Consider the following 14246-nt stretch of genomic DNA (forward strand, 5'->3'; position numbering starts at 1 on the left):
ATGCCCAAAGCAGCCACAGGTGGCTTGTACCAAAATGCCCATAGCAGCCACAGGTGGCTTGTACTAAAATGCCCATAGTGGCCACAGGTGGCTTGTACCAAAATGCCCATAGCAGCCACAGGTGGCTTGTACCAAAATGCCCAAAGCAGCCACAGGTGGCTTGAGAAGCTGTCAATTTTTGGCAAGAATAATGCAGGGCTTAATTTGGCGGCAATCTTTCTAAAAACCGACCAATGTGCATGTGGATGAATTTTTAAATACAGATTTAGTTTCTGTAGCTTCATATCAAAAACATTTTTAAAGTAGGGTGTTTTCAAAATAGGGTGTGAACAGAAAATCCTTCTTTTTTCAAAGCATTTGAAACATAATAGAAAACATTTTGTAAACAATTGTTTGTATAAAGTATCTTTTGTGAAGAAAAATTTGGTTACTGCTTTACCGGTGCTGAACCTATCCTTAAAAATGATTTTCTATTTTGAACTGATAAAATATTGAATACTAATTTTTCTGTGTATGTGCCATGTATCATTTATATCATTAATATTACTTACGCTAATTTGACAAACAAAGTATGTATTTACATAATCATGTGAATTTTAACTAAATTGTTATCACTCAGTTACCATGGATACAAACTCAGAATTCACTTGACTCTATTTTGACCCTGGTCCAACTTAATTAAACTGTTATATATGCAGGAAATATTGCTTAGTAAAGGTAACCATGGCATCATTTTGACTAATCTGTGCCCAATTTCACATGGCTGCTTATACACATAAAAAGGGATTTTTAATAAGGAAATTAAAGGGTAGCGACGAGTTCTTTAATGGCCAATTAAAACCGGCAGGGTCTTTGCTGTGTGATAAAGGCCCAAGCCAAAGGCGAGGGCCTTTATCGCACGGCAAGGATCCTGCAAGGTTTTAAACGGTCGTTTAAGGACGAGTCACTACTCTTTTATTCCCATTCATAAAGGCTCTTTTGTTAAAAAATGTTAAAAAAATACAATTATAGACACTTTGACAATTGAAATTTGTGGTTTGAAGTATTTTTTCAGAAACTGTGAAGAATCTGTTTGATGCGCGTGGTTTGTGTGTACGCGCGCGCCTAGAAATAGATTACGCATGCGCGCTTAGAAATATATTACGCGCAAGCAGAAGCCAGCCGGTTATAAACAGCTCCAGCTGGTCATTATCAACCGTTTAAACACCCCCACGTGACGCGCTCTCCACCAATAGGAGTAGCAAAACTGTCTGGGGTATTTATGAATTAGTTGTTTACCCTTACACCAAATGTGTGTTAAAGGGAAGGTATACGTTTGGTAGGTGTCAAAGACCAGTCTTCTCACTTTACTTGGTGTATCCCAACATAAGCATTAAATAACAAGTCTGTGAAAATTTGAGCTAAATTGGTCATCGAAGTTGCGAGAAAAACACCCTTGTTGGACGAATTTGTGTGCTTCCAGATAGGAATAAAAGACTTCTGGCTATAAAAAGTCTTTTATTATTTTAGTGAGAAATTACCTCTTTCTCAAAATCTATGCTATTTCAGAGGGAGCCCTTTCTCATCATGTTTTATACTATCAACAGCTCTCCAATGCTAGTTACCAAGTCAGTTTTTAAGTTAATATTTGTTTTGAGTAATTACCAAACGTGTACCTTCCCTTTAAGCACATTATACTCGGTCAGAGTTCTGTGTGAAATATCCACAGGTAAATCACTATGGTGTGAAAGTAGCTTAGCACAACATTATTAATGCTTAGCGAAATAATGTTTCTAGTCAAAAAGACATGACACATGAACCAGATGTGACTGGTATTATGCTTATCTTTGCTAAGATGAATCATTTATATTTTCTTAAGCTGTTTCAGTAATATTTTCTGCTTAAAGACATGGACACTTTTGGTAATTGTCAAAGACCAGTCTTCTCACTTAGTGTATCTCAACATATGCATAAAATAACAAACCTGTGAAAATTTGAGCTCAATTGGTCGTCGAAGTTGCGAGATAATAATGAAAGAAAAAGCTACCTTGTTACACGAAGTTGTGTGCTTTCAGATGCTTGATTTCGAGACCTCACAATTTAAATCTGAGGTCTCGAAATCAAATCGTGGAAAATTACTTCTTTCTCGAGAACTGCGTTACTTCAGAGGGAGCCGTTTCTCACAATGTTTAATACTAGCAACAGCTCTCCATTACTCGTTGCAAGAAAGTTTTTATGCTAAAAGTTATTTTGAGTAATTACCAATAGTGTCCACTGCCGTTAAGCAGCTCTATGAAATTGGGCCCTGTTAACAAAATTGTGTAGATACTTACTTGAGTAGAAACGTTTAAATAAGCTAATGTGTTGATCATGATCAAGCTGCTTGGAGTCTTTTATAAGAAAGTTTCAACAAACCTTCATTTCTACAGAAAAAGAATGCTCACTACCAATGAAAACACAACCCAAATATTGCTTTAAAATCACACCAGCCTAACTGTACAGATTAATATAATAAACAAACTATGGCTTGAGCACAATTTCTTTTATGTATTTCCTCTGCTTATCACTGCTATTAAAAAAGTTTCATGCTTTTGAAGAAAGAATGTAACGTTATTGAATCTAAATGTAAACAAGGAAAGCAACACTTCCTTGCATTTTTTTTTGTAAAGTCTTTCAGTGTGCAGAATTAATTGATTCATATTTTAACAAAAGGGGTGTGGAGAAGAAATGTACGAGAAGTTAATTATGTGAATAAGAAAAACTGGGGTAAGAGACTTAGGGGATTATTGTTTCCCAGATTATGATTTGACAAATAATATTTTATGAACGCATTTCTTATCTCTGTGACTGTTATAATGGCATGATCTAACTTGCATTACTTTCCCCCTTTGTTTCAAGGATTATGTTAAAGATACTATATACAATAAAACAAGCATTGTAGATTTTTATTCTTCAAGATATCCACGGCCTTGTTAAGGAAGCAAATAAACCATTTCGTATAAAAATGTAAAAATGTGTGAAGTTTGTTTTCGTTTAAGACTAATCTCTGTTTCAGCTCAGGTTTTGCTTAGAATGGATCGACACCAAACGGAGCAGAATTTCATATTACCTGTAAGAACAATATTTGCTGAGCCCAGAAAAAATTACTTTTCAGCAGAAATTTGTTACAAGCCAAAATACAATACATTACAACAAAAGTTCATAAATTTCACATTGTTGTGACTGGTGCACGACCAAGTATTGTTTGCTTAACGAAGACATTTGCTAATGCTACTCTCACACTAGGGAGAATATGCTAGCGAATGTGCTTACGAACGGAAATATTTAACAATCGCTCAAACTTCGCAACATTCGCCACAAATTCACTACGTTCACAAGTCATTTTCTCTACCTCCTTACGAAGACTGGTCACTTTATGCTGCTCTCACACGGCGAAAATGCTGTCGGAAGGACATAATTTGACAATCGCTCAAACTTCGCAGCATTATCCGTGTCTTCGTAAGCGTTAGTAACAAATTCGGAACGTTCACAAATTATTCCCCACCTCTTTACGTCGATCGTTCAACTTACAAACCGGGTTGTTTGTTAATCCAACCGCTATTTTGGACGAATTGTACGCGCAGTTCAAATATTAATGTTCGCAAGAACATTCGCCACTCTGTGAGAGCAGCAATACGACGCGCTTCCGTACATTCAGCGAACGTTGTGAAGACGGTAATTCGCCATCGATTTGCGTAAGCATTTGTTAAGCCATTGGTACTGTTGGTAAAGCGTACGAATATGCGTAAGATATTGGAAAGGAGAGGTTTAAGGATGACCGAGAACATTATTTACTATCAAATCGCAACTTTTGGGCGAATTCATCGCGAATTTCAAACATTCATATTCGTAAGATATTCGCCCCAGTGTGAGAGTAGCATTAGTAGTATTTTCTGCTTAAAGGCACTGGACATTCTTGGCAAATACTCAAAATAAATGTTAGCAAAAAATTGGTGACAAGCAATGGAGTACAAAACATTGTGAGAAACGGCTCCCGCTGAAGTAACGTAGTTTTCGAGAAAGGCAGTCGCATTATTCGCTCCGAAAAGACGCCGCTATACCCACCCGTATACCCTGTGCGTGGTGCGTGCGATCACACCGCATGGCCCACCCGTATACACACTGTCACATCGTACGACTACTGTGCACACAAGTCATCCGCACTCGTACCACTAACCGCATGCGGAGGCCTCCGCATGCGGATAGTGTACGGGGGCATCGTGTCGTGCGATGTTACGCACAGTGAATACGGGTGGGTTTTTATACAGCGGCGGTCTTTTTTCGGAGTGAATAATTCGACCGCCTTGAGCAAGGCTATAGTTTTCTACGAAAGTATTTGAATTTGATTTCGAGACCTCAGAATTAGATTTTGAGGTCCCGAAATCAAGCATCTGGAAGCACACTATTATGGCACTGCAGATGGAGCCGTTTCCCACAATGTTTTATACCATCAACCTCTCCCCATTACTCGTTACCAAGTAAGGTTTTATGCTTATAAATATTTTGAGTAATTACCAATTGTGTCATTTTGTTTTAAAACTCGGACGATTACGAACATCTTTGAACTAGGAAAACTACACAATTTTACACATTTTTATCAAATGAATAGTTGTCTTCCACATGCAAGCTTGTCAAATGGCTAGTTGACTCAGTTGGTAGAACGCCGGACCGGAAATTTACTCCGCGGGGTCGTTGGTTCAAGTCCCGCTCAAGTATTGTTTCAAATGTTGTCTTTGTTTAAACCCTAGTCACCCGTGTAATTATTATTATTATTATTATTATTATTATTATTATTATTTCATTTTATCACAGCATGCAAAAGAAAGATCTCATTTTCCGTTGTGCCGGTAACTCCTCGAGCCGGGCTACGTCCCGTAGCCTTAGATCTCAAGGGTCTTTCTCAGGATCCTCGCTGTTCCCAAAAGCGCTGCCTTCTGTAATAGATCTACCCTCACATTTGTCCCTATTTCATCTAGATGTTTCCCCAGTGCTTTGGGAATGGTGCCAAGTGCTCCAACCACCACGGGGACTACTTTTACCTTTACCTGCCGAATCTTACGAAGTTCCCTGGCCAGGTCCTGGTACTTCTCGATCTTTTCCATCTCCTTCGAAGCTACCCTTATATCACCTGGCACCGCTATGTCAGTGAGATGACACATCTTCTTCGTCTTATCTAATAGCACAACATCCGGACGCCTATGTTGTATAACATGATCGGTCTGAATGTTAAAGTCCCATAGGATCTTGACCTGGTCGTTCTCTACAACTTTCTCCGGAACATGGTCGTACCATTTCGCAAGTACTTTGACACCATACTTCTTACACAGATCCCAGTGAATCACCTTGGCCAGCTTGTCATGTCTTCCTTTGTACTCCGTCTGGGCCATCTTACTGCATTCGCTAACAATATGAAATACAGTCTCCTCTGCTTTATTGCACGTTCTACACATAGGAGAGACGTTTGCTTTCTCTATCCTTGCCTTCATTACATTTGTCCTTAGAGACTGGTCTTGCGCCGCAGTAATCAAGCCCTCTGTTTCCTTCTTTAGTTCTCCACTCTTTAACCAATTCCATGACTTGCTGCTGGCCACTTCCTCAGTACACCTCAAGAACCGGCCATGAAATGGTTTGTTCCTCCAATCTTGATGTCTTTCCTCCTTCCTTTCCCTCTTGTACTCTTTCGGCCCAACTTCGTCTGCCCTCGTGTACCTTTGTGCAACTTTCAACAAGCTGTCCTCGGTCCTCCTGACATGACAATGCAAGCTTCTGCGCTCGATGTTAACACTGTCCGCCACGCTAAGCAACCCCCTTCCGCCCTCTGACCTCGGAAGATAGAGTCTACTAACATTTGACCGCGGGTGTAGCATGCCATTAGTTTTCTTGTCCTCCTGTCAGTGACATCTAGATCTTCCTTAGTCCACTCGACAATACCCGCACTGTACCTCATCAAAGACACGGCCCATGTGTTAATCGCCTTAATCAGGTTCCCCCCGTTTAGTTTGGACTTCAAACATTTCTTTACACGCCTGATGTATTCTGCCTTCAGCCTTACCTTTGATTCCTTGTGAAGGACATGGTCCGATTCAAGTACACCAAGATACCGATAACTCTCCTCCTCACCCAAAGCCCTCAACTGTGCACCATCTGGCAGAGCAATGCCATCGGAATGTACCCTCTTCCCCCTCTTCATGGTCATTGAAGCACATTTCTCCAGACCGAACTGCATCCCAATGTCATCACTGAAAATCCTGACGGTCTGCACCAAAGAGTCGATCTCGGCCTCATTCTTCGCAAACAACTTCAAATCGTCCATAAACAGCAGATGGTTGATCTTACATCCGTCCTTCTTCATTACATAACCTGCACTCACCTTCCTTAGAATCATCGACAAGGGCATCATCGCAAGAACAAACAGCAGCGGAGACAGAGAGTCACCTTGGATTATTATTATTATTATTATTATTATTATTATTATTATTATTATTATTATTATTATTATTATTATTATTATTATTATTATTATTATTATTATTATTATTATTATTATTATTATTATTATTATTATTATTATTATTATTATTATTATTATTATTATTATTATTATTATTATTATTATTATTATTATTATTATTATTATTATTATTATTATTATTATTATTATTATATTATTATTATTATTATTATTATTATTATTATTATTATTATTATTATTATTATTATTATTATTATTATTATTATTATTATTATTATTATTATTATTATTATTATTATTATTATTATTATTATTATTATTATTATTATTATTATTATTATTATTATTATTATTATTATTATTATTATTATTATTATTATTATTATTATTATATTATTATTATTATTATTATTATTATTATTATTATTATTATTATTATTATTATTATTATTATTATTATTATTATTGTTATTTTATTCGCCATAACAGTACAAAACAAAATACATTGACAACATTATACCCCAAGATGGGCAAGGGACAACAAAAGCAAATACATACTATGATCCGTAGATCTGTTGCCCCACATCTGGGGTACACAATAAAATTAATATAGATGTAACATAATATAAAAGTTTTAAAATTAAAAACCAATAGAAAATACTAAATATATATTAAGAATAAAAAATAAATTAAATTAAAAATAAATAATTTAAGGCACTGAGCACTATTGTCGTAATTACTAAAAATAATTGTTAGCAAAGCTAATTGGTAAAACGGGCAGTTCGGTTGGTAGTATAAAACCGTGGGGGTAGAATAAAACATTGTGAGAAAGGGCTCCCTCCGAAGTAACGTACTTTTGAGAAAGGGGTAATTTCGCACTCTCCGGGCCTGAAGCCCTTTTTAGGTATGTGGAAGCACAGTCACAAATTTGTGCAACAAGGGTGTTTTTCATTTCATTATTCCGTTGCAACTTTATGACCAATTGAGTATTTTGTTGTTAAAGATTTGTTGTTTTATGTGTCCATCACATTGGGATACACCAAGTGAGAATAAAATGGTCTAAAAGGTATCCAGTGCCTGTAATGCTCGCACAACGAGGAAGTCAAGGGTGGTTGCCTCTGTTGTAAACATGATGTCAAAGGTTATTTTGGCTATTAAGGGGTTTATCATCATCAAAGCGTAAATTCCAATAGCCGTGGGGGCTATTGTTATAAGTATAAAGGATGGTCAACAGCCTCCAACAAAGAATTTACCATAAATCTGGTCATTGTTGCGAAGACTGTAGCCATTGCTGGGTGCTCTACCATCTGTAAGAACATTACATGTACGTCTTCTGCACGTCTTCTTATTAACAATTATTGTATCCTAGTCTGTTGCAACTACATGAAAATTGTAATACAAACTTCTTCTTTTTGGTCCGGAAGAAGTGCCTAAGTTGAGGGTTGGTCACCATGGAGGCTTTAGCGCTGCATGACTTCACTGCGACCGCAGAGGACGAACTATCTTTTACAAAGGGGGGCACCGTAAAAGTAAGTTATACAATTAGATCACCGATTTCATGTACAGGGTGCATGTAATAAACACAAATGAAATGCATGTGTATTTCCTTTCCTCTCAGGCCTGAAGCTTCGTTTTTGAAAGGGCAAGGGCATCAAGGCATTTTCTCATTAGTAAAGGGCACCTGGGGAACGTGTAAATTTCTACTGGGGCGTTTCAAAGGCACCAACGCAAAGACCAAGGGGCATGAGGCAGTCACCTTCGTTGCCTCCGTGAAGTATCAGACCTGGGATCTGCTGTTTAAGAGAATGAGTTCATTTCAACATTGGCGTAACCAGAAGGGAGGGGCTGGATGCCCCCCCCCCCCTCCCCACCGGGGTCACAAATGAATTGCTGCCTTTCGTGAAATTATGTTCATTACGTGAACATGTTGTTTTATAGTATGTGAGGAAAGTAGGACTCAACCATGTGAAGTGAATGTAGGCATTTCCACGGTCTTACCCGGGTCACCACAAGTGTCCTGCTTGTGGAACTGTACTTCACAAAGAGTTGGGACTAGTCTTATCTCGAGTTAGGACCAGTTACTCATCCTAACTTAGGACTATCCATGCAATTTGTACATCTCCTAGGACTAGTCCTAAGTTAGGAATAGTCCTAACTCTTGGTGAAATCGACCCAGTGGTCACTTTGGGCTGGCCCGCCGAGGTGCACGACGTCACCACAAGAGGGTGTGTTATGAGTGATCGTTCGAGGCTCACCCGAATGAGCACAGCGGGGTCGACAAAGCTAATCGAACGCCCCCGAGATCAGTCCGGGGACGAGATATAACCGGAATGCTAATTTTTGTTTCCCAAACGACATTGCAATGATTTGGTAAAAGAGCAGGCCAATTCCACTATGACGTAAATTTGACGGAAAGAGCCAATTTTGACGGAAAGGGGAAACAAATAATATTGCAATGTCGTTTGGGGGGAAAAAAACTCGCCGCCGGGATTGTAGAGTATAGTCTTTGGCTGTTGTACTTGATCGTCTTTCTTTTATGATAGGTATTGGATATGAAAGATGATCCGCACTGGTACAAGGCGGAAAGAGACGGCAGGGACGGCTTAGTACCAAAGAACTACATTCAAATGAAGCCACACAGGTAAATACTTCTTGATCTATCTATAGTAAAATAGAGGGAACAATGTGTGTTAAAACTGGGTCTTTACATTTGCCATTTATGCTTGGATTTGAAACTTGTTTACACTTAAAAGTATGGGTCCGAAAACATACGGTTATTATCGAACGTAAAGCAAAAACATACACCAAAATGCTTCGGGATTTGTTTTTGCTTGCAAAACCCAAACATGCAAACCTGTTTGTATAGAATTAATGATTGTGAAACCATTTAAATCTGTCGCCCGTTTCTAAACGAAAGCAGATTTGACGGTACCCATGATCATGCCGATTTTAAAGAGCTGTGTAAGTAGAAGCAATCAATGCTTAAACATTTTGGGGTGTTGTGGCCGAGCAGATAAGAGCACCGAACTCATGCTCTGGTGTTTTGGTTCGAATCCCGGTCGTGACACTGTGTCCCTGAGCAAGACACAGCTATAATTGATGGTTCTTGTGGTTGGTTTAGCTTTTTGGTGTGCTACATATTTGGCGGTACAGGCTGCCCGCCCCAGGGAGCTGAGATGGTTAATGAAACGGCCCAGTGATCAGGGTAATTATGTTGGAAGCGCTTTGAGACATGTTGTATAAAGCGCCTAAAAACACAATATTGTTGATATTGTTATTATTCCTATTTTAGTTTGCGATTTGTGAGTGCACACTTTTATGGTTTGTAAACCATGATTTCTGAGTGCACATTTTTTATGGTTTGTAAACCATGATTTCTGAGTGCACGTTTTCATGGTTTATAAACCATGATTTGTGAGTGCACATTTGTTATGGTTTGTAAACCATGATTTGTGAGTGCACACTTTTTATGGTTTGTAAACCATGATTTCTGAGTGCACATTTTTTACGGTTTGTAAACCATGATTTCTGAGTGCACATTTTTTATGGTTTGTAAACCATGATGTGTGAGTGCACATTTTTATGGATTGTAAACCATGATTTGTAAGTGCACATTTTTTTATGGTTTACAAACAACGTTTTTGAGATGTGTAAATTTTCATGGTTTATAAACCATGTTTTTTTAAGAAGTCTCGATTTTTATGGTTTATAAACCATGTTTTTTAAGAAGTCTCGATTTTCATGGTTTATAAACCATGGTCACAAACCATGATTTTATGGTTCATTTGTTATGGTTTATAAACCATGATTTGTAAACCACGATTTTTATTCGTCAATGTTCATGGTTTATAAACCATGTTTTTTAGATGTCTCAATTTTCATGGTTCATAAACCATGATTTGTAAACCATGAATTTGATGCTTCAGTTTTTATGGTTTATTAACCATGTTTTTAAGATGCGTAAATTTTCTTGGTTTATGAACCACGATTTGTAAATGTTTTTTGTATGTTCATGGTTTGTAAACCATAAACTTATACACAACAAATACTTTACTGGTATGTAAACCATAACAGGATTTGGCAACAGTTTCTATGGTTTACATCTAATTGCTGTAAACCATGGTAAAAACATGCCTTAAAAGTGTCAAACAATTAATGACAAACGGCGCCCCATAGGTGTTAGCACTATGGAATAAATATGGTTGGAAAACTGTTTTAAAAGTATACATTTCGACGTGATCAGCACAAATACCTCGAAATTGTTAGTTCACGTATTGAACAAAAAATGCAACAATTCCATTAGTCAATTTGAAACGCTTTGATCTTCACTTACACTGCCTTGTCTTTGATTCAAAGTTGGTTCAGGAGAGTGACGAGACCAGGGGCCGAAGAGCAACTTGCGCTTCAGCCACATGATGGCGCTTTCTTGATTCGTGAAAGCGAATCGACACCGGAGGATTTTACACTCTCTGTCAAGTAAGTATATCAACTTGGAGACTTTTGAACACTAGGTGGCAGCAGATTTACCAGGTTATTAATTTCCATTTTGCCCCTCGTTCTGTGATACGCTCACATTTTTAAGAGCAATGGATTTATCTGGAAAGTCTGCTGCCACCTAAAAACAAATTAATCTGAAAAGCGTTACTGACAGTAACGTCCGTCAGATTGTGCATTCGTATCAGGGATTATTTTCCTGTGTATGTGATATCTCAAAAACCCTTTATATCACCTTTTCAAATGAAACTACTCACAATGTTTGTTTAATTGATAATAATATAGAATTAAAACAATCAAGCGGTTTCAAAACCAAAGGTATACTTTCCCTTAATTTTATATATAAAAAACAACAACATATATTTTGTTTCTGATGACAATCTAAAGATTTGACAACGGCGTACAGCATTTCAAGGTATTAAGAGATGGTGCCGGCAAGTATTTCCTCTGGGTGGTGAAGTTTAACTCACTCAACCAGCTCGTCGACTACCACAGAACTTCATCAGTCAGCCGGACGCAAAGAATCTTCTTGAAGGACATGGTAAGCATTTTAGGGTTGCTTCGATTTTTTTGCCTCCTGGGCTAAAGTAATCGTTTCCCTTTGTCCAATAAAACACAGAAGTCAATTTCTGCTTTAGAATTGTCTTGATTCTAGCCCTATATTGATTCAAGACCGTGTTAATGTATATTATAGTAGAATAACCCGTCGCTGCAAACCATCAAGGGGTTTTGAATTTTGGGCTAGCATTGGACATGCTTTGGCCATAATATTTCATGGGCTTTTTGCTCAACAATTACCGATTTTTTTTTCGTTGATTAATGGACCAACCACTTCCAGTACATCTGACGTCACACTTCAAAGGTCGTGAATTACGTATAGAGATCTGCCATTGAGCCCACGTACATAATCACCTTTGACCTCGCATAATTTTGACATGGCCCCCCATGTTTCTGAAGATTCGCAGTTATGATCCGACTTACATGTGTACACATAAAGCAACTTGTCTTGGTGTTGGTTAGCCTGAACATCTGACGTCACACCTTTGAAGCTCGAGGCTCGTGAATAACGCCAGAGAGTGGCCTCATAGCGTTCTTCAATTCCCGTCCATCTTCACCTTTCACCTACATTCATTTCACATAAAAATACGCAGTCAAATTCTACACCTACACTAAATGCAAGTAAACATGTACACTATTTGGCCAATATACTAGATGTTCTATACTACGAGTGGACAATGCATGCAGCCGACGACCGAAAGTCAGTAACTTTTGTCCGTATTATTATCTTTGTTTTGATTGGTCCGAGGTGATATGTTTGTCAGCTGCATCCACATCAACCCGACCAATCAAAACATAGCCATGTAAAGCTCTCGTCACTGCACGTTTATCCAATGAAATCATTGTATCCAATGAAATCACTGGTTCTGAAAAGCAAGTACCTGTCTTTGGCCCAGTCTAGGTATACATAACACAATACAAGTAATACTTTGAGTAACACAAGTAATACTTTGAATCCTAATGTTCAGGTTCATGAAAACCTATCCGTGGAAAAGGTGGAAGCTGTGTACGACTTCGAGCCACAAGAAGAAGGCGAGATAGCACTCGTTAAAGGTGACGTCATTACGATAGTTGAGAAAGCGGACGCTAACTGGTGGAAAGGCTCCCTCAACGACAAGACAGGAATTTTCCCTGCCACTTACGTTAAACCTGTCAATTAACTTTGGCAATAACTTTGTTTGATTTGTTATTAATAAGTGTGCATGCTGTCAACGCATTAGGTTTTATAGGAAATTATCCGGTGTCCCAGAGAAGTCTGTCCGCTGGAGATTCTGTCCACCATAAATAGGAAGTAAAAATAGGCTGGAGGATCGAGGAGGATTTAAAAAAAGAGGGCACTATCAAAAGAAGTTTGTGCACAGATTGTATAAGTAGCACCAATTAGTTAAAATTGCAAAAAGATCGTTTGAGGTAAACCTTTAGAGAATAAATAATCTGCAAGTGGTGACGGTCCTTTGTAGGATACGACCTCAGGGGTGACAAAATATCCCATTACCGGGCTCCAACTGTACTGGTGAGGGAGGTGCATGCTGGTCTAGCTATCGAACTTGATCGCTAGTTAGACCAGCATGCACTTCATTCCACGCCCAACGCGCGTGTACCGAGTATTTTGCTACAAGGTCCTTGGAACCTTTTTACTGCCATTGCGTCCGGAGATTTCCAAGGATTTGGGTGATCGGGAAATTGAAAGAAAGAATAATGTATAAAAGTTAATTAGTAAAATGTATTTGTTAGCCATCAAGGAAAGATTGCTTGAAGTTAACCCCTGCATTCGTCTTAATTGGTGACGGTGAATATATTTCTTATTAGTGGTGATTTATGCCGGAAGATATTACTAATTTGTTTTTATAGAGACATAATTGTGAAAAAATGTTGTCATTAAAATTTGTAATAAAATTATAAACATAATGAAATGGTTGACATTTTGTTTTCTTTTAATTTAACTGTGTATTGTGTGTTCAAATTTATCTTGAAAGAAACAATTTTATTTTATATTTGCACAAATATTTTAGTTTTAGAATTAATTTGTGTAGGCTAATACTTATGGTATGCCCAAATTGAAAAACAAGCAGTCAATGTTGTTTTATATTCTTTGAAGAATTTACACAAACCTCAAATGTTGACCTTTCTAAAAAACTTCCCCTAAAAGTTAACTTCACTTTTATTAGGTATTTTGTTCGTATGTTCAGCAGGATGCAGCAAAAATTCAGGTTAGTGATGTACGGTGTTTATTTGTAATAATCTCAACAGTCATTTATTGTTAAATATTTAAAACAATGCAGAAATGGATAACGGGAGGACAAGTGCATGATTAGTTTTCTTTCTGGCTCAAGATCAAATTTCAACAGACTTTTATTAAATTTTGACACCGCACGGTTCCATTTATGTTTTCAATTTCCACTATAAGTTATTAAAAGTGAGTTAAAGGCAGTGGACACTTTTAGTAATTACTCAAAATAATTATTAGCATAAAACCTTACTTGATAACGTGGGATAATGGGGAGATGTTGATAGTACTTGTATAAAACATTGTGAGAAGCGGCTCCCTCTCTTCCAGAAAGAAGTATTTTTTTCACGAATTTGAATTCGAGACCTCGCTTCGAAATCAAACATCCGAAAGCACACGACTTCGTGTGACAAGGGTGTTTTTTCTCTCATTATTATTTCGCAACTTCGACGACCGATTGAGCTCAATTTTTCACAT

At 37.7% G+C, this 14246-nt stretch overlaps 1 protein-coding gene across 1 annotated transcript; it reads left to right on the plus strand.

Annotated features, from left to right (window-relative positions):
* Positions 1-7743: 7743 nt before the first annotated feature.
* Positions 7744-13430, plus strand: LOC117292576 (growth factor receptor-bound protein 2-like). Its single transcript, XM_033774681.1, has 5 exons — positions 7744-8019; positions 9034-9131; positions 10847-10966; positions 11372-11525; positions 12511-13430. The coding sequence occupies exons 1-5, from the start codon at positions 7942-7944 to the stop codon at positions 12700-12702; spliced, it is 642 nt and encodes a 213-aa protein (XP_033630572.1). The 5' UTR covers positions 7744-7941; the 3' UTR covers positions 12703-13430.
* Positions 13431-14246: the final 816 nt, after the last annotated feature.

The sequence above is a fragment of the Asterias rubens genome, chromosome 7 (assembly GCF_902459465.1).
Source record: "Asterias rubens chromosome 7, eAstRub1.3, whole genome shotgun sequence".
Classification (NCBI taxonomy): Eukaryota; Metazoa; Echinodermata; class Asteroidea; order Forcipulatida; family Asteriidae; genus Asterias; species Asterias rubens.